The sequence below is a fragment of the Diplotaxodon limnothrissa genome, linkage group LG15 (assembly GCF_057381915.1).
Source record: "Diplotaxodon limnothrissa isolate DT_005_m linkage group LG15, D_limnothrissa_male_GT1.1, whole genome shotgun sequence".
NCBI lineage: Eukaryota > Metazoa > Chordata > Actinopteri > Cichliformes > Cichlidae > Diplotaxodon > Diplotaxodon limnothrissa.
In genome coordinates this window covers 16106378-16132074 of record NC_140610.1, presented here as the reverse complement: position 1 = coordinate 16132074, position 25697 = coordinate 16106378, and the positions used below count along the sequence as shown (strand labels likewise).

Sequence of the window (25697 nt, the reverse complement as noted above, 5' to 3'; positions counted from 1 at the left end):
TATATCCGTGTGTGCATTAAAAGAGACGGAGACAAACAGAGGCAGACAGAAAATCCACACTAAACTGCCCTCTTGTTTGCAAGCGAATATCACTAGGTCTAATCATGAGTATTTATAACTCTGCTGAATACCATTTTGCGCAGACAGACACAGACAGAGATGTAGATAAACAGAAAGAGACAGAGAGTGATGACCGGGGAAGGGGCGGGAGAGGAGGAATGAGTTCATGACAGATGGGCCTGGGTAACTTCCAACCTCCAAAGCTCCTGCAGTATGACAACGATTACACACGAGCCTTAAAAATAAATAAATAAATAAATAAAAGTCCTGTGTCCTTTCTGGAGTGCACATATTTATCATTTAAGAGACAACCTAGAGTAAATCTCACATGAAATGCATGCACAGATGCAAATATCACCCACATGATCGAAAGACCCTACACCGGTAATGTAGACCAACATCTGCGAACATCTTCGGTGACCTAGCGCTCGGAGAGCGATAAACAAAATGAATCGTTCTGCCTTTGCAGGAGGTGCTAATCTGTCAGTGAAGCCTCTGCTGTTTAACTGCTGTGGCACGAGCTGCCCCGCAGGGGTGAGGCACGGAGAGTCTCTCGCCGTGGTGGTGAGAATTGCGAATGTGAGAGCCAATTAAAGACAAAGCAGACATAGAGACACAGAGGACTCCTCCATTTTTCACCACACAATAGCTCACACATTTTTTGTCTAATGAGTTTCAGCTTCCAAAAAGCCTCCAAAGAGATCCTCTGACATCTTTAATTTTTATTTGGCCTTTTTTTTCCTGCCAGAAATTCGCACAGTAGGCAAAAATATAATCATGTATTCTTCGGTTTCCCAAAACTGGTTAGTTAGCTTTGTTACTTTGCTCCTTCCTGAAAACAAAGGGCAGAGTTGGCAGAAAAACATGAAGCTGGTTTTTGTCGCTTTCCTTTAATTAAAGTTCCAGTTTTATTGCTTTTTGAAAACACGTATTCATGATGCTGGACAGACTCTCTTTGTACACAAACTCAGACAAAATAACGTCCAATTTAATGTAGAGAAAAAGATTTTAAAAATACAACAAAGAATTAGAGTTTGCTACAGAGGACAGGAAGGAGAAGTGAATGCGCTCAAGTTACACTGAATCCACATTCAAACAGATGCATGAGATGAGGTGCCTGCTGAGCAAAATTCAGGCGAGATGCGCAACTAATTCTTCTTGAAGTGGTATGAAAAGCAGTATTTGACAATTTTCCTTTGGCATTTCCTCTTCCCCAACAGCACGGTCATGCTTTTTATGTTAAAATTGTATTTACTTAGGAGCTGAGTGTTATCTAGAGCATCTATTGGTTCACATACTCCAGCGTCCTTCTGCGGTCTCTTTGCACAAAGAGTTTCCCAGATATTGTTTTGTATCGAGAATTGTTGTGAAACTAAAAGCTTAGACTGACTGTGACATACAGAATTGACTGGGTTTTTCACAGTTATTGCTTTATCCACAGTGCAGACAATATCTGACTGTGACAGAGAGGAGACAAGCTAAGGGAGAAAATTACATCTACAGAGATAAAAGATAAACTATAATTTGCTGTCAGTTGCCTCCGGATTGCCAAAGGTCTCTCACCCGGTCGGCTTTCAGCAGCGTGATGGAGGTGTTAGTTTGTTGCCTGTGCCAGACAGGCTCCATTGTCCAAAAATCACAAGCCGGTCTGGGCTCAAATCCCAAAACGACAAACTTTTGTCCGCAACCACCTGCGAGTCTTTAATTGCACTTCTTTGTTTTTCCATTTGAAATGCATTTGAAGCTCATGCCAAGCCCATGTATTTATAAAACTTTTAAAAAGACTTTGAAGAGTAATCATGTCAGATCTGGCAACCTGCGATCTCTATGGAAAAATATATATTTTGAAACGGTCTGGAGAGTGGTTGCTGGAGGTTGTTGGCTGCTGCTGGATGAAATTGGTTGCACGGTCACCTGTAGTTTGCATGGAAGTCACATATTTGTTTTCAAACACTTGTAATTTACTCTCTGAGCGGCATTTGAATTATGAAAATTGTGACATACACCGACAACAGAGAATTTTTGCCTTTAAAGTAAAAACTGTGCCATACTGCTACAACCAACACGCTTCAGATAAGATAAGATAAAACTTTATTAATCCCTCGGGTGGGTTCCTCTGGGAAATTCGGTTTCCAAAAAAGCACAGCACCGACAGAAGTTACAGAGTTACAGAATATTATATATACACACACATATATAAATAAAGAGACATATATAAATAAAATATACAAAGGGGATAAATAGAATAAATAGGAATAAAAAATAAAAATAAAAATACAAGTGAAATTGCACATTTGGCACAAGTTTTACTTTGAAGGCAAACATGCTTTGGGTGCCTAGAAAAGCGCTATATAAATCCAATCCATTATTATTATTATGCTCTTGTTTCTGGTTTGTGTTGCACTTTTCATAGGTTCACTATGACTTGGTGAATGGTTTGCAAGTGTTTGCAGACAAGCTGGGGTCTTCCAAGCAAATTAATGGTAACCAGTGTAATCTGCTTACAACCAAAGGAATTGTATACGTCTTTGTGACCAAATGCTACAACTGTTCGTCAACCAATCGAGGAATCCACTTTTTTTTTTCTTAAGACCAGTGGTTCTCAGGTGGTCTACAACCAGTCTCTAGCTGTGTGTGACTTAAATAAGCAGGAATTGTGATTATGACTTTTGCCACTGTACAGCCTTACTGGGGCTTACTGGTTGCATGGATTAATCAATGTTTTTTGAGCTTCTAGTGCTGCCAGAGGTCTGAACAACAAAGCAGGATTTGAGCTTATCTAAGTAACTTCAGGCTTAACGCTTGGTTTTCTTTACTGTGAAGGTGATTCCTTTCTTACCAGGGTACATCACCATGATAACATATCATGCAAATACAATTTGCTCTGGAGCAGGCTAGACTCCAGATTTAAGATCAACAAGAATGAAATCACCACCTACTGACCAATCAATGCTCTGGAAAACAGCCTTAGCATTCTGGGAATACCTTAAACAATCTGTACGCAGATGGTATGAGGATTTAATGTTTTTGAATATTTTCCAATGTCTTTGCATGTCCCTGCACCTATATTGCACATAGACTAAGCCTACATTTGAACTGAATTTAGTTTTTCTTTTATCTTTACACTCACAGAGGCTGCAGCAGAAAGAATAAAAACTAAAACTATCCTTTAAACATGAATTTAATAAAACCTTAATCATAACCAATACCTCAATAGTAGCTCTTTTTCAGTCTTACTGACCAAAGCACTTAAAACGCACACTTTAAATACTATATTATCCACACTGCTCTTCCACTCATACACGCACTCCTGCTTGTGCTTTGACTGCAGCAGCAGCTGCTGTATAATTTTAACTTCCTTTGGAAAACCAGCCGCATTACTGCCTTACATATATCCATGTTTGTGATTGGTCAGAGGATGACAATGCCATCCCTTGCATGTGAATGCACAGAAGAAACTCTAGGTTAACTTAATGAGTTGATAACCAGCTTCGCGTGACTGCGTATGCTGATGACACTAGTAAGGGACGTAAATCTAGATAACGAGAAGATACCCTAGGTGTAGGGCTGCCACGATTAGTCGACTAGTCACGATTACGTCGACTATCAAAATCGTCGACGACTGATTTAATAGTCGACGTGTCGTTTGAAGCTTTGTAAGATCACAAAGGACGCAGGAATAAGTAGTAGGATTTAAGAGTGTAATAACGGACTGAAACAGAAGATGGCAGCACTGCATGTATAAGGATGCCAGCTGCCATTAAACCCCGAAGAAGAAGAAGCTGTGTCCCAGAATTCATAGCGCAGCCCAGCGCAGTTGTCAACAATGGCGGCAGCTAGTTCGTTTTAATATTACTCTTATTATTCTTTCTGGGTCACAAAATAAACGTTTAACATATTTTCAGGCGAGAATGTAACTGTATAAATCTCAAATATCTGCTCAGTTTATCAAGACACCACATATTTTCAAAAGCGCTCCGACGTTTTCGTTTTCTGTTACCCACTAGCTCGATAGCTAGCCGGGGGCAAGGCTCACTAGAGCCGCTGAGAACACCGGACTCCCTGCAAATCGTTTTCAAAACCACCAGGTTAAATATATATAAGTCACTTAGATAACTTCAAAATGTTATTGTCTTTTTTTAGTGTTTTATTTGTTCCTGAGTGAATTGGTTTGGCTGAGATTAAAGTTATAGTTTTTACACAGCTGAATAAACATCAAGAAGACAGCTGATTATCAGAAGTGTGAGATGCTCGAGAATACACTCCGGTGTCCCGTCATATTTTAGATAGCAAGGAGCTTATTAAACTTCACCGAAACAATCTGCAAATTTCATTAAAATTTAATAAACTATGATCTTGTCTTTATTTTTAGTTAGCACATACCTTAAACACTTAAAGCTGTAAGCTAATGATAGTTATATAAGAGCAGATGCTGCTGGTGCAATAAGCTGTACGTTTTACGTCCAATGGATGCATGATCTGATTAGTCGACTAATCGCAAACATAATCGGTGACTAGTCGACTATCAAAATAATCGTTTGTGGCAGCCCTACCTAGGTGTGTTGAATTTTCTTCTTTGCGCACAAAAAATGTGGAGGACTCTCACTGGTATTTTCTTTTAAAATTCACTTCTGTAATATTACAAATGAGTAGCGCTGATTCATCAATAATTTTTTTGTTAGACCCAGAATAATGAGAACTTCTGTCAGTCTCTTGAGTGATGAGCAAAGTCGGTTCTAAGAAAAGAAACTTTCGGGAAACCAAAGTTCAAACCGTCTTTTCATCCTCTAAGTAACGACGCGTCTAAATGACACATCCCTGTCCCTTGTCAAGCTACACTGTCAAACCTCGTCTTTACAGGGAAGTTCTGTGCTTGAATGCCTGCAACTGGTATTTCACCCATTCATTACCAAAAATCTAATTACAGGCTGCCACATGGTACTCATTTAAACATTTGAGTCTGCATAATTACTTTAGTCAGAGATGAAATAGGACAGAAGAGTCTGAGGCCACAAACAAGCCTCTCATGCACTCTTCCTCCTGGCAGAATCTAGTAAAATCTCACCCTAAATGGAAACTACTAAAAATAACTTTAACTCATTATATGTGGCCTCTGTATATTTCTCACCTTTGTATTTATACTGTTCACTTCACATTTATACTCTTATCTTCAGCCAAAATAGTACAGAATCTCTCAGTTTGTGGGTTTTTTGGGGGGTCCAGGTGCTTCATTATCCATTTCCTGTTAAAGCCACGCAGATTTATAATAAAATAAGTATTCATCTCATTAATCACCATCTTAGAACATTTCACAAGCCCAGATGTCACAATTTTGAAAAAGGCATGGTCGACCCCAATTAGTCGCTTTGGCTCTTATCACACTTTATCTGGAGCAAAGTGAATCCAGCCGTCACAACTACACAAAGTTCAGTCTCTCTGTGTTACAACAGTTCGTCCGAGGCAGGAAGAAGAATGAGGGCAGAGAAAATGAAAGAGTTTTTCTGTATTCCAGAGTGGAAACTGCTTCTCTGATTGAACACATGTCAAGTTCACTGCCGCAGAGGCTCTGGTGTGTCAAAAAACCCTCTTTTTCCTCAAAGAAGCAACATCTAAAGTAAAGCTGTGTAACATACACCAAAGCACAGGGAGTTCCAAATCCCGATTTTCTCTATGTATGCTGAATATATTATAGGACAAAAAAAAAGAAGCATTTTGTGGATTATGCTTTCTTTCTTACTGAAGTTAAACTGACTTATAAGACCGACACCATTAATGTCAGCGGATTAAACATGAAGCAACAAATGCGGCTGAATGAGTTAATTAATGCTGGGAGCTAGCTTATTTTATTTTATTTTTACATTTAGACAAGTCTGGCACCGACTGGTGAAAAGTTCGGCTGCTGACGTGAATGACTGATTGTGTCTAGGAGGTGGGGTCTTTATGCTAACCTTAAGGAGAGATGTCTGACAACCTTAAAAATTACTTTCCTTATTAAATTATAGCATTCCATTTGGTATTCCTTTTCCATAGCCTTGCATCTTTTAAGACTTTGTGGTTATGTATATATAACCGAATGCAATTATTCACAGTTGGCTTCAACTTTGTTACTTTTTAATTAGTTTGTCTCAACACAGATACAGCAGACCTACTTTTATCCTGTTAACAAGTAGAGAAAGTAGGTGAAGAAGGGGAGATGATATTGCTTGAACTTCCTTTCAGTTAATTTGTCCAATAAACGTAAACCCAAACTGATGCCAATTGTAGCAGGTTTGTAGTTGTTACATTGATATTTAAAATCATGGAGTATGGTCTGGTAGTAATCGACCCCACTGCCAATAAACACCTGACAGGCAATAATTTCATTGTACTGGAAAACATGACAATAAAACTTGAAACTATAAAAATAAACTATCTTATGTAATTAAGTGAGCTTATACATCATTTGTTTATTTTTATTAACCTTTTTTGTTCCAGAGAAGCAAAGACCTGTATTATTTACAATAAAAAAATAACTGAACAGTTCTTTAACTCATTCACTGCCATTGACGTCTATAGCCGTCAATTGCAGTGAATGAGTCAATGGGTTTAACTCATTCACTGCCAATGGCTGGCAGTGAATGAGTTAATATTAGGCTTTTGCAATGCTAACGTCAAACAACAGATAGATATCTTTATAAACCCAAGCAGAATACCATCCAATTCTCTGTTAAGCTTACAGAAGTCAACAACACCGTTGTGAGCTGACACCACACAAACACATTATGTTTACATTATTATCAGCGCAGCTCCTGCATCATTCATAGTAACAAATGCAAGCAGTAATTATAATTGCTGCACCAATCCAAGTTTTTCCATTTCCAAACCAACACAGACGCTTTGATTACTACTGATATCGAGCACAAATCTGATAACAGTATTCAACTAATACACTTGAAATCCATCCTTTAAGTTTAAGTAATATAAAATATTACACATTTTTGACAAATTTACTTAATATGCCTAATTTTTTGGACTAATTCTCTCAAATTCTTAAATCAAGGAGAGTCCATAGGTTTATGCTTACTATTGTTTTTTGCAGATGCAGGTTTCTCCTTTTTCTGCACCTTCTCTCTCACACAAACACGGTAAGAGATTGCACTGACTAATAAACCTTTATGTTACTCTTAGCGCAAGAGAGAGAGAGAGAAGCTAAAGCATCATCTCGTTGAAGTCCTTCAATCACTGAATAACTCCCCAGTTGCTGCGTCTTTGCCATTAGCTTCCTTCATGCTACATTAGCTGTCCTGCTAGCTGCTGCTGTCATGCGGCAAAGTAAACACAGAACAATAAACCACCCGCTTCAATTTCCCAAACCGCCCATCCTCAATTCCTCTTCTCGCCTTAGCGCCTCCCACCAGAGATGCAAGTGGAGGAGGCGTGGTAGAGACACAAGGAGAGAGGGGTCGAGGCAACATGCACTTAACTAAATAACATATCCTCTCCTTGGAGCAGTCACTTTAGAACAACCCAAGTGCATCATAAATAACTTTGTTATAGCTGCAACTACAGCTGTATTTTATGATCTCAGATTTAACTGTACTAATATCATGTTTTATACTTAGGAAGACTTTTCATTATACAACACAATATGGCATAATCAGATAAAACATTATCATTTAAAAAAAAATTATAATGATCACAGAAACAGTTAAGGGCAAAAAAATGTATCATCCTAAATAATTGGAATAGTTATTTGATGAGTCCTTCTCCTGCCGTGGTTTGCCATGTGTGCCGCGCCTCGTTATGCCCTTTAGGGAACATAGCATTCTGAGATTGATTTCTGAGCTACAGGCTGGAGAACTGAGAAAACAATCAGGCACAAATAAATTAAATGGAAAAAAAAAAAAATAGAACTGAATTGAACAGATCAGCACGTTGTCAGCATCAGGCCAATATCCTGTACAAATATCCAATGGGTGCATTCCCAGTAAAAATTATCAATACTGATCAAAATGAGCAAAAATGTTGTGACAATATTTTTTAAGCTGCATAGTGACTAAGTCACAGAGAGAGATCAATATCATCGACTTAATCTGAGGGATCTCCATGTGGCGATGGACAGCTGTCAGCAGAGGATCTGCAGATCATCTGTTATTCCTTTGACCAAAAGTTGCTCTTACATTATCACGTGCTACATGCGTTTAAAGTTCTGCCATAATCAGATATTTTTTTTAAATCTTTTTCACTGCAAAATTAGAATTTATCATGCACTAACAAAAATCTATGCAGGCGTCCTGGTTTGTGGCAAACATAGATAAAACAAAATCATTACTGCAGTAGTAATCACACCTCTGCTTCTTTAACATCTACCTTAAAGAAGGCCATTCTTTAACCCTCATTTAGTTTTCATTGATGCCTGCAAGCCCCTGCTGCATCATTTGATTGTGACCTTTGGCTATTTTATAAATGTAGTGTTACATCCACCAACACGATTTGAAAGATTTCTCCCTCTCAGTCTGCCCTCGCAAAGTTGCGGACAGCCATCCACTCTGAACAGACTACAAATGGAAGTATGCCTCCAAATATTTGCTTGACGACTGAGTCTTATTGTGAGGTCTCTGCCAGTTCTCTCTCCCAGCATCAACACCACTCTTTACCAGGGCTGCAATATCAACAATTGGGCTAAAGCCATAAATAGGACTAGTTTGTAAGCCTCAATAATCACATAGAAAAATAGCCTATGTCTGGCTGGAACTCAAAAGTGATTTAAATCCACTGAGCACTGTCTTTGCTCCATGAATATAACCAATTTCAGCACATTTCTCTTTGACAGTGTTGGCGTAAATATATTACGCCACTGACAATTCATTTTAAGACATAGAAGCTGTTTATGTCAAAACAGCTGCAGCTTTGAGTTAAACCCTGGAAATTATTGGCACTGTCAGACTGTAAATTAGGGATGTTCTTTGTTCTTAAACAGAGACTGGTGCTGTCTTTTTGTGATGCACTATGCTAAAGTTACAAGAAGTATATTATTTTTCAACTGATAAATTTCACACCAGCAGAATAGCTTAACATTGCAACGAACCAGGGACAGATGCACTTACATAACACAGGCACCAGCTACCAACCGTTTTTACTATTATATCATTAATTATCAATTAAGTGTTTAATCAAAGACATGTCTGAACTGAAGGTCAACAGTTAAAACACAACCCCAGCAATAAAGGGCTATACATACAAACAGCTAAACCTAATGTCAAGGCAGGTCCTCACGAAGTCATACATGCTCAAACCTGACTCCCCCCCTATGAATACTTTCCAGACAGAACAGTCAGCAGATAACACAGCAAAATTTAGCACACAAATAGTAAAATCCTGCCCTCTCAACATATAACTCCTCCTGTTATCTTGCCATAGCAGTGGCTTGCCGTGACCTCCTGAGAGCTCTTTCTCTCCCCCTTCCCGTGCAGGCTGGCGTAGACCATAACAGATTGACTCAGCCTGACAACAGCTGCCAGAAGCCCGCAAGCCTCATCCTCCAGACACTGATGGATTGTGGGAGGGGAGCCAGGGTGATTAGCCCCTTGACAAGGCTAAATTATTGCAGTGTACCACCCCAAAAGAGACTGCACCTGAGCGTCAATGTAGAGCTTTCACACTACTTTAAGTCATGCTGTTAATGACTACTCAGCCTCACAATGGGCTGAACTCTAAAGCTACACTGATCAAAAAAAGGAAAAATCTTACCACGTGTATTAAAAAGTGAAGGAAATGTCTTCCAGACTGACAATCAACTTTTGCAATAAAGCAGTTATTTTCAACTGCTTCAGTCACGAGTGGCTCTTACAGTACCTTAAGGGTAACAATGAAATGACTAAGGTCCACTAGGTGTGCACAAAACTGTTTTTCCCATTTAAAACACGTTGCTTATTGCTCCGTCAAGCTAAAGTACAATATAGCAAGGCAACCTCCAAGCAACTTGGACAACGGATTCGCACAATGAAATTTTTCACATTTGCCAACCAACTGACAATAGTTGCAGCAACCAAACGCTCACTGAAACTAGGAATTTTGGGGACTTGTGATCCACAGTTTGCCCTGGCAGCTTCATTTAATCCCTGAAAGTGGTGACATCTCTCCCAGAGCTCCAGTTTGGTGACATCTCTGCATATCTTGTAGAGAATAACTTGGAGCAACAACAATCACTCTCAAACACTCTCGGTGAAGGTTTGCAAATAACTACCATTTAATTTCTAAACAGACAGACTGATTGCAACGTGTTGGCAATCAACTCATCAACACCACAACACTTTACAATAGAGGACTCAGATCGCTAGTTGCCAACTGGCAAGGTGAATTTGCAGGTAATTCGCAATCTTGCAGCAACTTTGTAACCATGTGTGGCAGAATTTCATCATTTCTGTTTCAAATCTATGAGGATCTGCCTGAACTCTAAAGGCAAGTAGTTCGTGTGAATTTCTGTGTATGCAGATAGGAACCATTTTCAAATTATCATCGTATTACCACAAAGAGATTGCATGTAGGGCTGCCACAAACGATTATTTTGATAGTCGATTAGTCACCCATTATTTTTGCGATTAGTCGACTAATCAGATCATCATCCATTGGACGTACAGCTTATTGCACCAGCAGCATCTGCTCTTATATAACTATCATTAGCTTACAGCTTTAAGTGTTTAAGGTCTGTGCTAACTAAAAATAAAGACAAGATGATAGTTTATTAATTTTTAATGAAATTTGCAGATTGTTTCGGTGAAGTTTAATAAACTCCTTGCTATCTAAAATATAACAGGACACCGGAGTAAATTCTGGAGCATCTCACACTTCTGATAATCAGCTGTCTGCTTGAAGTTTATTTAGCTGTGCAAAAACTATAACTTTAATCTCAGCCAAACCGATTTACTCAGGAACAAATAAAATACTAAAGAAAGCCAAACAATAACATTTTTAAGTTATCTAAGTGACTCATATATCATGTTTAACCTGACTAGCGAAAGACGGCGGTGGGTTTGAAAACGATTTGCCGGGAGTCCGGTGTTCTCACGGCTCTAGTTAGCCTTGCCCCCGCCTAGCTAACGAGCTAGTGGGTAACAGACGTCTCCGAAAACGTCGGAGCGCTTTTGAAAATATGTGGTGTCTTGATAAACTGAGCAGATATTTGAGGTTTACACAGCTACATTCCTGCCTGAAAATATGTTAAACGTTTATTTTGTGACCCAGAAAGAATAATAAGAGTAAAGTTAAAACTAACTAGCTGCCGCCATTGTTGACAGCTGCGCTATGAATTCTGGGACACAGCTTCTTCTTCTTCGGGGTTTAACGGCAGCTGGCATCCTTGTACATGCAGTGCTGCCATCTTCTGTTTCAGTCCGTTATTACACTCTTAAATCCTACTACGCATTCCTGCGTCCTTTGTGATCTTACAAAGCTTCAAACGATGCGTCGACTATTAAATTAGTCGTCGACGATTTTAATAGTCGACATAATCGTGACTAGTCGACTAATCGTGGCAGCCCTAATTGCATGTAATTGCAAACCTGACCCATTCAATTATGCACACTTATAAATCACTTCATAATCCTTACCCAATGCGCCACAGTCTAGCAACTTACAATCGTCACCTCGACTTCGCCTCAAAATTTATATTCAGTAGATAGATAGACAGAGACATAGACAGAAACAGATGGGAAACTATTCTCTCCACAAATGAAAAAGAGGTTTTCACTATTGTTTGTGCATTAGGTGTCTTGAAGTTTAGCTTAGCCTTCGGGTTATAGTCTCCCTCTCTGTCAAAATAAATAAATAAATAAAATAAATAAATAAATAAAAATCCTCTGTACATTTCCTAGTTGCAGATTATATCTGACTTTATACAAAACTTGTGCAGTTTTACATTTTTTGAAATCCATGACCTTCACAATTTTTTACCTGAAAACAAAATATCGTGTGGTCTCTAAATCCTACATCATTAATGATCCTAATTGGGGATTTTATAAGTTTATATAAATGTTTGAAATAACGATTTTTATGGAGCAGGGCGATAAAATACTTAAATCAATTATCATACAAAACTCTCCTAATTAGTGTCTTGAAACATGGTCAATATAACGTCAACAGAACTCATTCCATCCATGTTTGGACAGACAACATGAAAAGAAAATGACAATCAGTATAACACAGATCTAAACAAATTTAAATAATATTTTAAACATTTATATTTGTTCAAATTCAATTATAACTCGTTTCTATAAAACTATTTCCAATTTCCAAAAGCTGCTACGAATCCTCTCCAACACACCGACTCAGTTTAATCTCCATCCTGAAGCCTCATAGTCGCTCTAAGGACGGGAACTGACTGCAAGTAGTCACAGCCTTACCCTACCCGTCTTCAAAACAACCATTTAAAAGGCAAAAGGATCACAAGTTTATTGTGCTTTATTTGTTGCAGTAATTTTAATCATGTCAAAGTCCCAAACTACTGTTTTCCCTAGTGTGACTGTAGTATTATTGGAGATGAGTGAGCCGAGAAATCCTACTGCTTGCAGGCAGTGCATGAAGAGCTGCTGTTTGCTAAGTAAAAGCAGGACTGTCATTCTGCTCTTTTCTCATTTTCTGAGCCGCTGCATCTGTTTTTGTCAGAAGCTTCACTCAAAACATTTACTTCTGTCTTCTAGTGCAAAGAAACCATTCTTCTGTGTTTCAATAAACAAATGGAACAAGCTGTCCATGGTTTATGTTGCCTAACTTTTCCTGCCGTTTAAAGAAGATTTAGAGGATGATGCAGAGTAGCAGAGCTCACTCCTCCATAGTGTGACCAGTCAGCTATTCAAGTAGCTCTAAACCTCTGCATTTTCTCTGACAAGAGCAGAATAGTTTGATAGAATCCAAGTCAAGAGGCACAAGCTCTATTTGATGATTCATCCAGGCCCTCATCACAAAATACAAGGCAATTAATGTCTTCAGTGTTTGAAAACCACAGCCGAACCCTCTCACTCTAGTGTGGTAAAAAACAAATCAGGACTGCCATAAAGAAGCACCTCCATCTCCTTCCACGGTATAATTATCATCGCGAGCAATCAAGCCAAATTCTGACCACTTTTCTCTTCATCACAGTCAGTGAGAAAATAACAACTGGGCCATTTCACAGCAGATATTTAGATATTTTGGCCTGCGATAGCAATCAGAAAAGCACAGGTGTCAGAATCTCAGTGAGCTGGCAAGGACATACCTAGCAGTCTGAAGCTGAGAAACAGAGACACCTAAACAGAATTCAAGAATTATTCATGTGATTTAATTAGCTGTCTAACATGGGGGTGGTCTCAAGTGGCTGAGCTGAAGGCAAATGGATTCCTTTTTTTTTTTTATTCCTGAAGATGTTTCACCTCTCATCCAATAAGCTTCTTCAGTTCTAACAGCTGATGGGGAGTATTGAACTTATAAAATAAGTCCAGCTGCCTACACAGGCGGCATCATAATAATAAACATCTGAACATTCATGAGCAAACCAAAACGAGTTACTCCTCACTGTCAGTGCAGCTCCCACCAGGAAGAGGATACTGTACCAAAATGAACTTCAGGCTTTTACAACAAACTTGGAGACAGGCCAGTGGAGAATGGGTTGGATGCTCATTCATACAGTGCTTTCTAGTCTTACTGACCACATATCAGTCTACAGTCATACAGCACTTTACTCTTTGTACTTAAGCCCTTCATCTACCTCACATCCTTGGCCAGTACAAAATTAATTTAACATCAATATCTTTGGATATGGATGGAAGCATGAGTATCTGGACAAAACCCATGCAGCCACAGGGAGAACCTGCAAACTCTATCAAGATCAGATGATTTGAGCCATGGGCCTCCTTGCTGTGAAATGACTGCAAACCAATGCAGCACCTTGCTGCCCAATTTGGGTGTCTGACCTCTTCCAGTGACAAAGCCGAGGCTGCTGCGCATCTAAGTACTAATAATTACAAACACTATGTCCCAAGTGAGTAACTACAGACTTATTTTAAAAAAATAACAAGTGTCACATTGTTAGTTTGGAAAATCCCATCAGCATCAGGGCCAGGAAACCTCACTCTGGTAGTGCAACCACTTTGCTGCTTTTAGAGCAACCAAACACACTGCACTGCTTTAAGGAAGGCCACATGTGCGTTTCCTGAGGTTGCTGGAGTTACCCTGCCTACATACGACTACCTATTTGCACACAGTGTATTGCACTCAGGTGTACTTTCATTAAAATGTGAAGTAATATAACATTAATGAATATTTTGCCCTGCCAGCCCTGAATAGAGTGCACAGAATGTAAACAGCTTCATTATGACTAGCTGACCAGCATTAGCATAAACACCGATAACGACTGTGGTTGTTCAGGTGCTTATCAATATTTCACTACTGACCAGTCTGGAACCTGGTTATACTGGTTCTCATACAGTAGGATTCTGCCAGATGCATTTGGTTTAAATCAAGCATATTCACTTCTAACCCAAACAGGATCCCATGCCAAAAAAAAAAAAACTGACTTCAAATCCAGAGCCTCATATTTTCATCTACAAGGTGACTCCCACCGTTCATAAGCAGCAAGTACTTCCCTGAAGCTCCTATATAACTATTAATCCTATAGCATATAATATACTGATGTAACACAGCTAATTTTTCACTTGAATGGCCACTAGACATGATCAAATTTAATAATGTGCACCTCAGGTATGTGTTTAACAAGCAAAGGATATTAGCAAGCATATTGTACCTTTTGGGAAATGCTAGTTTTAACACTGGTGTGTCTTGTGAAAGATGTTGATTGCTACTGTGTGTGACCACAAGAATAAGAAATCACCCAACCCCTCAAAAAATAAATAAAAACAACACGTGGCAGTGACACCTCCAAAAACTAGATAAATATCCTTATCCACAGAAGAACACACGCTGCCCTGTAATGCCCATATTCATCCACACTGTAGTCCAATCTAACCGTGTAAGTGTGGAAATTTCTAACCACACAAACAGCTGTTTGGTGAGATTTCAGCTTTTGGAGAGATCTTTATTGGCATTCTCTATGATAGATTTTGTGCTGCATCATCACAAAAACACATGTCTCTTTTGTTTATTATCATGATGCAAACACTTTAACAACCTGCTCTTGTTCATATCTCAGCACAGCAAGAAAAACATCAAGAGATGGAAGAATTCCTTCAAATAAAAACACTTCCTGTGATAACATCAGACACCGGCACTAACCGGATAGGAAGAAACTGCTGCCCAGTCTCAGACAGAACTCTAATAACACATGACAAATACAGACACGATTATCAATATTGGTTTTAAGATAGGGGAAAGTACATAAGCTCCAGGTGCAGTGTTCACAGAAGCCAATTTCCCTGCACTCTTCTTTCAGAATCAGAGTGTATTCAGCAGCTTTCACCAAGCGTCAAGTACAAATATGACATGTACTCAAACTCATTTGTCTTTTAAATATGATCTACTGACTTAAACGTAAAAGTAAACAAAAGGTATAATCTGATAATGCAATTCATTAAAGGCACAAATGAATTAACCTCACAGCTACAGCTCTACAACTCTGATACAGCAGCTATTAAGTGGAGACCTTGGGCAAAGACATGTGAGTGAAAACTGGTTCGCTGGTTATAGAAACATGCTTTAAAAGCACTGCCCCAGGCAGAAACCTAAGGCTTCCCAAAAACATGCCAAGCCTTGCCTTAATATCAGCTACAGGGCTTTATATTCCACATCTGCAAAGAGCTCACTCAGAGTGGGCTTACACTCACTGGCCACTTCGTTAGGTACAACCACTCATAAATGCAAATATCTAATTAGCTAATTACATGACAGCACCTCGTTGCATTCAGACATTTAGGCACGCTGAAGGTCAAACCAAGCATGTAAATAACTTCACTTTTTTTGCAATTCTCTGACTGGGAAAACATTACCTGGTCCTGGTCTCCATTTCTGCTGTGATTTTCAGGTGATAGAGACAAAATTTGGAGTAAACAACATGAAAGCTTGGATCTTTTCTGCCTTTTATCAATGGTTGATGCTGCTGGTTGTATAATGGAACACTGTCACACTCTGGTTGCCTTAGTACCAACAGATCATCGTTTACATGCCACAGTGTACCAGAGTATTGTTGCTCACAGTGTCCATCCCTGCCCTCCGGCAGGATAACAGTCTTCCTACATAGATCAAATCATCAAAGTGCTTAAACACAACAATGAATTTACTGTACTCAAATAACCCCCACATGTGCAGTCGACAAATCTGCAGTAACTGTGTGATGCTATTACTTCAATAAGGACCGAAATTACTCCCGAATGTTTTCCTCATCTTGTTAAATCCATGCCACAAAGAATTAATCGTTCAGAAAGCAAAGGCGGGTCCAACCTGGTACTAGAAAGGTGTAACAAAAGAAGATGCCACTGAGTGTAAGACAATACTCTGGAAAACTCCCTCACTGCTTTTAAAAAGTTTCATGCACTCAGTCTTAAACAATCACGTCCAGTTTTTTGTTTGAGCTCAGTTTAATTTTGTGGTTATCTGGCGAGTTTACGTAATTTTCGGTCTACCCTCGTTTATATAAACGAGATGATAGATGGCAACTGAGTAACGAATGCTGAGTTTAGTCAAAAAACACAAGGCAGCACATTAATTTTTCATATTTATTTCCTATCTTATTCATAGCCTTTTCCTTTTTTGTTTTCTTTAGGTCACGAGCAGTTGTCCAAGCATTTCACTACATATCGTACTGTGTATGACTGTGTACGTGACAAATAAAATTTGAATTTGAATTTACTCATATTATGGGAATCAATACTAGTTAATGGGGTGGAACAGCCAGGAGATAAAGTCACTGAAAATAATATCTAAAAAGGAGAAAAAAGCCAACTGATTAAGTGGTTAAGATGCAGTCCATGACTTAAAGCCATTTTTAAACTTTTCCAATCGTTGTGTTAAAACTAAAAAATGTCATTATAATTGACTGCCTATTATAAAAGCAAATTATTATTTATTATTGGTGTGTAAACGATGACCGGTGAGATGCTGAAACTGTCGTCAGTATATTAACATGAAACATGAATATAAATTATCACGACTGACAAGCAGCTCGATGTTGAACTGACAGCGACATTTGTGACAATCTACACGCCATAAAAGTGGCGCAGGTTTTGCAGGTGACAATAAAAAAAAAAAACGGGGATTCAAATATTAAAGATCGAAATTTTTTCGGGGCAGCCCAGGTGGGTCATATTCAGACAACATTACAGCAAAGCCTCGAATACACCGGCTGTGTGCCGAGATCAAAGCAAAACATACTCACGACTAGCAGGGGCTACAGAAATCCACTCAACTACCTTTCGGGACTTTGAAAATTCACATCTAGGAACCAACGAGGACGGGAGGACATATTAAAGATGGCCAGGGGATTGCAGGGAACCACACAAGGGGCTACAAATCTCATCTCTCCAACTAGCTAGCGTGCTAGCCAGCAGTGGTCACAACAAAACGCATTTGCTCTGTACTACACTGGCAGACTGATGTTAGCTTCAGCGGCTACAACTCACCGGGATAGAGGAGTCCAAGATGTCCTAAAAAACTGAGTGAAAGGCGCCAGGAATATCTGACACACCGCAGAAATCTCCGTGTGCTGAATCTGCAGGTCTACAGTCTCAAGACAAGCCTGCGGTGTTGCAGCATTTTCATCTCGCACCGCTTCCAGCACCATTAAAAGCTGCACTGTTGGAACGACGGCTGGACAAACAGCGCCGACCGCACGCAGCAAAGCATTATGGGAAACTGTGTCGATGCTACGGTGCCGTCAAACGCTGGAAATGCAGTGAAACTGCGCCACCTGGTGCCGGCATTATGGACCATAAAAAACAGATGTCTTCTAACAGGTGAACGGTGAAGTGGCTTATAGTTGGCTATAGTTGGCCTATAGTTAATTAATTGTTCAACTGACGAGTTCATTAATTAGCAATTATTTGCCTTCATTCTTTTTCTTGTTTAATTTTTTTATTAAGCTATTTTATCACTGTTGTATGTGACTTTGTCCATTACCTATTGAGCCTTCAATGTGGGTCTATTTAGGTATCATAAAGTCAAATAAGGACTGTCAGCTGTGTACCAATCTGACTTCTGCACAACAGAACTGATGGTCCCAACCCCATTAAAAAGGCAAGAAATTCCACAAATGAACCCTGAGAACACTTCTGAACAAACTAGCAGGTGTAGAAGGCCCCTACTGGCCCATATCTATGGGACTGATTTTTCCTAATAACGCCCACTGAATAGAATGATAACATCCAAAGTGGGTGAAAAGGCCCACCTATGAAGTGAAAACCATTTTAGGTGACTACATCATGAAGCTCAATGAGAGAAGACCAAGGCAACAAAGCAAAGGATGGCTACTTTGAGGAGTCAAAAATATAAGACATATTTGAGTTACTAATCTATTTTGTATTTGCTGCATAATTCCATATATTTTGCTTCATATATTTGATGTCTTCAGTATCTATCAACAATGTAGAACGTTATAAAAAATAAAAAATAAAGAAAAAACATTAGCCTTTCTCTGTTGCTTCATTATCTTTTGGGAAAAACCTTTTTGTTTTTGGTAATTTTTTTGATTATTTTCCTGCCATCATATTGCTGTACAACAAAATTTTTTTTTACAATAAACAGTTTTAATTATTTTTAAATTCACACTGGTTTACTTGAGAAGACGAAGAACAAGGAGAAGAGGAGAAATTGAAATAAATTGAATCAGGTCAAATCAAGCACACGTCTGTAGGTGGCGGTAAAGAGTCCGTTAGAGAACAAATCGACACAACATTCGTAGAAGAAGGAGTGGCGCACAGGAGCATGTGTAGAAGTCGTGGGTTGGTGGTACATCGGGTGTGAAATGGAGAGCAAACACATGTCAGCTTTTGCCTTGTATCAAAATTTAAAACCGGACCAGCCTCCTCCGGCTAAGAAGCCTCCAATGCAGGTACACACACGTAAAACCAAAGACTGAGTGTCTGACTGCTGCACGAGGAGCAACACTGACTCCAGCCCTCTCCTCTTTATCTGCACACGTCTGTCTTCTGGGCATTGTTTTAACCTCTCTGTTTTTATAGGCGGAAGTTAAGAAGAAAAAGAAAAAGGACAATGCAGCCTTTAAGCTCAAAGTCAAAGTTCAAGCAAAAGCTGAGAGGAAGAAGATGCGAAAGAAGCTTCACAAGCCGTCACAAAAAGAGGAGAATCAGAAGGAAGTTCCGCACGTGAGTGTGTTTACCTGCTAGTGTAAATATAGAGGTTTAATGTCTTCTGAATTTCAAAAACGTGTAAGGCCTAATAGAGTGTGTGTTTGTCAGAATCAGGTGACGGTGGAGTGTGTGAGCGCTGAGCCTCTCGAGACTCTGCTGGCAGACCTGGCAAAAGTCAACAACAGCAGGGAGAGAGCGAGCAAGCTGTTCCAGTGGCTCATCACCCCCATTCCTGACAAGATGTTTTTCAGGTACAAACAGCTGGCACTCCTTATTTCGAAGCTCTCTCTCTCTCTCTCTCTCTCTCTCTCTCTCTCTCTATCTCTCTCTCTCTCTCTCTCTCTCTCTCTCTCTCTATCTCTCTCTCTCTCTCTCTCTCTCTCAACCTTTATTGACACCCAGTAACTTTTAGTACACACTTTAATATTCTGCTCCTTCAGTTACTTTACCTCACTTTTCATTTACGTCATTTACATGTGATAAGGTCCACAAGCACAAACAGGGGCCTTGTTTTAGGACCATGTATTAATGCTCACAAAACAATAAAACAGTTTGAAGCTAATAGGGGAGGAAAGGAGGAAAGCTGTGCCTGAGAATCTATTTCTTTCTGATGCTCATCAGGGAAAGTCCAAAGACTTTAGACACTGTTAAAACGTTATTATTCATGCTCAGTAGTCTGGGGGATCTTCTGGGAGTGGTGATATCATTTTCCAGAGACCTGATTGGCCATTAGCCAGTGATTTTTATACATGTTGATCTTTAATCTTGAACATAAACTGCTCTGGAGCAGGTTAGGTCTGCAGCATAAGTGACCTGTCTGAGAAATGAACTGCTGCAGCAATACTCAAACCCCAGGGTTAACCAACTAACTTAAATCATGCTCCTTAGTACAGGTCTTGGGTATTGATACATTTCCCTCTTTCCTCAGGGAAATATGGGAAAAAAAGCCCATCTTTGTCCAACGTAAGAATCCTGATTACTACAAGGGACTGTTCTCCACAGCAGAGCTCGATCGCATTTTCAGAGAGGTAAGAAACCTGAAACTAAGTCTTAAACTTAGTTAAAAATGGATACTGCGCTTTTTCTTTTTCAAAACATTGAATTAGCACCAGGTGAGTCAAGGGAAGGTGCAAGTGGAACCAAGTACTTGAAATGTTTGGAGAATGGGTGGATAAACAGAAGACATAATCTCCCCATCTGTGTTTATCAGGGGACATGATGGATGGCAGGCTTTATTGGCACTTTTAAGGATTGTAATCTGTTACTGGAAGTCTCACAAATGTTTTAACCAAACTGGCACCTTTTTTAAACCTCTAATTCGGGGATGTCAATTTGGCCCGTCAAAGGCAAATCTGGCCCACTGGACAGTTTTGGAACACGTGAAGTCGGACATAAATTTTGGGCTTTTAACTGTATTTTTCTGAAGTTTTACAGCTTTTCCTATTGATGAAGACCTCCGCCACAGCCATTCACATTACCAAAGTAATTAAGATATCTCAGGGATTAAGTGCCTAGTTAAACTTCTTTACACTGATAGAAAGGGGCGTTTCACTGGTCGACTGTATGTAGCCGCCATGTAAAATTAGAGACAACCCTGCTCTAATTGTGCAGACTAATAATCGTCCAGAGCAGTTTGGTCATATTTGTTAGTATAAATAAGGAATAAAGGTCCTGAATATTTGTTGACTTTTTTAATATTTAAGGAAGATGTTCAGTATGGAGTGAACCTGGATGTCACAAGTTACACTAATGGCAAGAGAGAGACTCACAATCCTCCAGGGAGAGTGCTCCCATACACTGCGTGGGACTTCTATGAGGTGGGGACACAGTGCTGCAGGCTGCTGATTTATGATTATGTCTAAAGCAAGATTTCAGTGATTTCTGCATTTTTAATGTCCTGATTACTTTCCTAATAATTGGGCCCTTTGATGCAAATTAGCTGCATTCACTTTCTCTGTGGGGATCATTAAAGCTTATCCTCATTTTCATATTTTCTGGGACCACCTTCATTAAGAGAAAAATCAGATGTATATTTATGTACTAAGTAATATTTTAATTTGAATATTTTTCATTGCCGCATGATAGAAGTCATTCCATTAGCTGCATCAGTGCGCCATCTGCTCTGTGCTGCAGATTAGTAGTCATCTTGGTGTCTCAATTCCCAGAGTGGCTGCTCCCTCCGCATGCTGAATCCTCAGGCTTTCTCCTCCACGGTGTGGAACGTGCTGTCCATCCTCCAAGAGCAGTTTGGCAGCATGGCGGGAGCCAATATGTAAGTATTTGGGGCAAAAATCGGTCACATTGGGGAATACTCCATTTGTTTTGGTCTTGATCTGTGTATGCCTTTTCTTCAACCAGATACCTGACACCACCTGGCACACAAGGATTTGCTCCACATTATGATGACATTGAAGCCTTTGTGGTTCAGCTGGAGGGGAAGAAACACTGGCGAGTGTACAGCCCAAGGTGAAAAACGGCAGGGAAACTTTCAAAAAAGAGCACCACAATTTTAAAGTGCACATTATGTGATGTCATTACATTAGTAAACCTCTGCAAATGTTTTAAATCAACAAACTTGCATAACAGACTTATTTATAGTATGTGGGTCATGATGGACTAAAGTTTTATGCAAAACTACTTAAGCATCCAAATCAGTGTTGATTGAACCCAGCAAAGCCTGAACCATAAAATAATTGGCAGAAAATTCTCATTTTTGTGAAACTGGGGTGTTTATTGAACCTTCAGACCAATTAAAACAATAATAAATTAAGTCAGTTTGCATATGTGGTTTTTAATTTGTTTGTTTTATATATATATATATACATATATATATATATATATATATATATATATATATATATATATATATATATATATATATATATATATATATATATATAAAATTTTAACTTTCATTTTTGTCTTTTTTTTTTTTTTTTTAGATCAGACGATGAGGTCTTGCCCGTGCTTTCGAGTCGTGAGTAAAAACAAAACTAATCGTCTTAGTAGTTTTTAACGGTTGCGTTTTATTAGCATAATTATTTGATGCCTTTGGGTCTGAACCTCATGGGATCCTGGGGCAGCAGGGGAATGGGTACTTTGTAAAAAGCACTTGTAATTAAAAGTAAGAGAATGATGGTGGAGTGGGTTTGATAAAGGAGGGCAGAAAAAGAAATATTTCATGTCTTGTGGTGTCACTTACAAATAAATTTAAAAAAATTACAAACAGTTTCTAATCATAATATGTAAACATTATTATACATGGAGAAAATGCATGAATATGTAAAGATTTGCTAGCCCTGAAACAGACTTTGGCTCTCAGCGAAGGCGGTCGCACTTTTCCTCCTCTCCTCCTTCCCCTTATCTTCCCTGCTTAGCCTCTATGTCCTTGTCTTGTCTTGTGTGCATTACTTTCCCTGGAACAGTCTCTCACTGTCGTTCTCTAAAACCTAAAAGAGAATTATGGATTTGATCAAATGGTCTCTGAATGCTATTGACACCCTTTTCTCAACGAAAAGTCTGGGCTCGGGAGAGCCCGAGTGCCCTGGAGGGACTTTCCCTGCCGGATACACGATGGACGGGTGGCAGAACTGGAGGGTCATGTGCCTGGCGGGACTGTCGATCGAGGACGCTGAAGATATCTACCTATTCGGAACCATGATAACAGGGTTCTTGCTGATCGGAGCTGGCTTGGCCCTGGTTTATCGGAGAAATAAGAGAGCGGAACCGGCTGTTCAAACCCCCCCCAAGGCTGCCCGCTGGAATTGAAGCGATGGGACGAGGCGCGACCTCTCACAACGAACGCAGCATGGTTAACACCTTGGAGACGCTTACAGCTGCTGTGAAGGCTCAAAACAACACCATTGAGCGTATGGGGGGGATACATCAGAGAGAGGCCTGCTCAAAATGAGACCCTTGAGCGACAGTTGGAACACATCGCGGAACGGATCACTGCAGTTGTGGGGTCTCAGAATCAAAAGAATGACAACACCACCTAACAGAAGTTTGATACCATCATGGGGAGGCTCGCGGCTCTCCAACAGGAGATTGAGAGACCAGTGTCGGAGTGTTAAAGAACAGCTTGAAATTATCCTGGGCTGCTCGCATGGAAAATCAACAAAATCAACATAGTAATGCAGACACCACCATGGTGCCAGCTGCAGGCCCAAGGCTGGACCCGAATAATCACTCCCTGATAACGACTGTGTGATGACTATTCTTCCCATCCCATGCAAGGCCACCTGGATTGGCTGGAGGACTGTTTACTTAGCCTGATAGGGCAAAGGACACTGTCTCAGCTGAACTATGGACACGCACACACATACACTTACACTGATAAGCACTCACTCATCCCTCAACTCATCACTCAACTTGTAACCCCATGTGATGTCTGTGTTATGTGTGTAAGGTCGGGGGGGGGGGTCCCATTTTCACTGCAGGGCAACCTGCTTGTGACAAATAAAGCTTGATTGATTGATTGATAAATTACTGATTTGTGGAAATAAAATGGTCTCTCTTGCTTGGAAAACAGAATTATAAATAAATATAATTAATGCTCAGGGGTGTCTGCTTTGTGATTTCTCTTCAGCAAACTTCGACCAGGCAGACATTGGTAAGCCGATCCTAGATGTGGTGGTAGAAGCCGGAGATCTCATCTACTTCCCTCGAGGTTTTATCCATCAAGGCAACTGCCTACCAGATGCACACTCTCTGCACATCACCATCTCCTCTTACCAGAAGAACAGCTGGGGAGATCTGCTGCAAAAGGTAAAAAAAAACCTCCCTGTTTCCCCCTGTGATGCATGCAGATGAAGACAACGGCCGGACTCTGAAACCAGTACAAGTGCCAGTAGTGAGCAAAAGGGTATAAATCTTGCATCCAGCATGAAGTGGTTTTGCATTGCAGGTGAAGAGTAATAATCAAAGCAGTCTTTCCTGCTGACAGATGATACTAATGATTTCTGGTGGAGAGTATTTCGCTGACGGTTCATACATCACCTGTCTTTCTTAACCTAAGGATTGCCTAAGACAGTTATACTTACAAAGGGGTATTCATAATTTACTGCTCTTTTTTTTTCAGCTGGTCCCAGCAGCATTGGAAGTAGCAATGGAGGAGGATGTGGAGTTTAGACGGGGTTTACCTCTGGACTACCTGACGTACATGGGAGTACAGAACTCCGACAAGGTATTTAAATGAAGTGATTTTTACCAACTTTTCAGGTGTTGTCCTCATTTACTCCCAATTACTAGCTAAAGACAAAACTTATCCTTGTGTAGGAAGACCCGCGCAGGGCAAAGTTCTTCTCTCGTATCGATAATCTGATGAAGAGGCTAACAAATTACGCACCACTGGATGCTGCTGTTGATCAGAAGGCTAAAGATTTCATTCATGACTGCCTTCCTCCCACTCTCACTCCAGGTATGTGATGGAGAGAGCTGTAATTGTTGCAATAGTTTTTTTTTTTTAATGAGATGCATGTCACGATATTGCTTTTAATTCTAATTCATATCATCACCCACAGATGAACTGGTCACCAGTGTGAAAGGAGCACCTACAAGGTGGGAAGGTGGACAAGTAAAGGATGTGGGTGTACACATCACTACCCAGACTCAAATCAGAATTCTACGTGCTCAGTGTGCCCGGTAACACAGATTTTTTTGACTATATGTTAAGGCTACCAATTAAAGCAGAAAAGTGTCATTGTCATTTGTCTTGTAAATCTTTATCGCCAGGTTATGCAATGACGGAGATGTGGTTCATCTTTACTACACCACTGACAACTCCAGAGTTTACCACAAAGAGCAGCTCAAGAGTTTTGAAATAAAACCAGAGGTAAAGATTGGTAGATGTGTTTGTCATCAAATGTCAGGTCTCGTAAACTGTGCTAATGATGGGGTTGACTTGTTTTTCCTCTTAGTACACAGATACTGTCGAGTTTTTGATCCATTCATATCCCGGCTTTGTGACAGTAGGAAGCCTCCCATGTGAATCTGCGCAGGACAGGGTAATTATTACCTTCACACACTCTGTTATGTTTAGTTTTGTTTTTGGCAGAAGGTGTCTCGTATGTGGCAGCTTATCTTCAGTGTTTTAGATGGGTACCTGTATAAACGGGGTTTCTGCACAGTGAAATCACTTATTTAGTCCTGTGTTTCTCATTAGTGGTTGATCCTCATGTTTTTCCCTTTACTTTTTCCCAGATTGCTTTGGCTGAACTACTTTTTGAGAAGGGGATTATCCACACTGCAGAACCACTGTAGCACTAGATTCTTCCATCATGGTGACTGCATGAAGAGATCAAATCACTTTATACAAAATAAGATCTTCAGTGGAGACCATGTCTGCTCCAAGTAGCCTTCATTAGCTCG

General features: G+C 39.8%; 2 protein-coding genes across 2 annotated transcripts in view; one reads left to right on the top strand and one right to left on the bottom strand.

Moving 5' to 3' along the window:
• The window catches only part of extl3 (exostosin-like glycosyltransferase 3), a 39793-nt gene extending 21967 nt beyond the window's left edge, over positions 1–17826 (bottom strand). Inside the window, exon 1 of the mRNA XM_085372881.1 lies at positions 17643–17826. The gene's annotated coding sequence lies outside the window, so the exon portion shown is untranslated. The remainder of the gene's footprint in view (positions 1–17642) is intronic.
• A 1139-nt stretch (positions 17827–18965) lies between these two features.
• Positions 18966–25694, top strand: riox1 (ribosomal oxygenase 1). Its single transcript, XM_085372703.1, has 15 exons — positions 18966–19069; positions 19200–19343; positions 19437–19579; positions 20257–20356; positions 21032–21145; positions 21494–21600; positions 21687–21794; positions 22271–22305; positions 23917–24095; positions 24409–24513; positions 24606–24747; positions 24851–24971; positions 25062–25161; positions 25247–25333; positions 25530–25694. Exons 1-15 carry the CDS (start codon positions 18983–18985, stop codon positions 25587–25589), a joined length of 1632 nt encoding a protein of 543 aa, XP_085228829.1. The 5' UTR covers positions 18966–18982; the 3' UTR covers positions 25590–25694.
• Positions 25695–25697: the final 3 nt, after the last annotated feature.

Coding starts and splice junctions, on each gene's coding strand:
- riox1 (XM_085372703.1), top strand. CDS start 18,983: ATGGAGAGCAAACACATGTCAGCTTTTGCCTTGTATCAAAATTTAAAA. Junction 21,146..21,493: donor CTGCGTGGGACTTCTATGAG/GTGGGGACACAG, acceptor CTCAATTCCCAG/AGTGGCTGCTCCCTCCGCAT. Junction 21,601..21,686: donor AGCATGGCGGGAGCCAATAT/GTAAGTATTTGG, acceptor TTCTTCAACCAG/ATACCTGACACCACCTGGCA.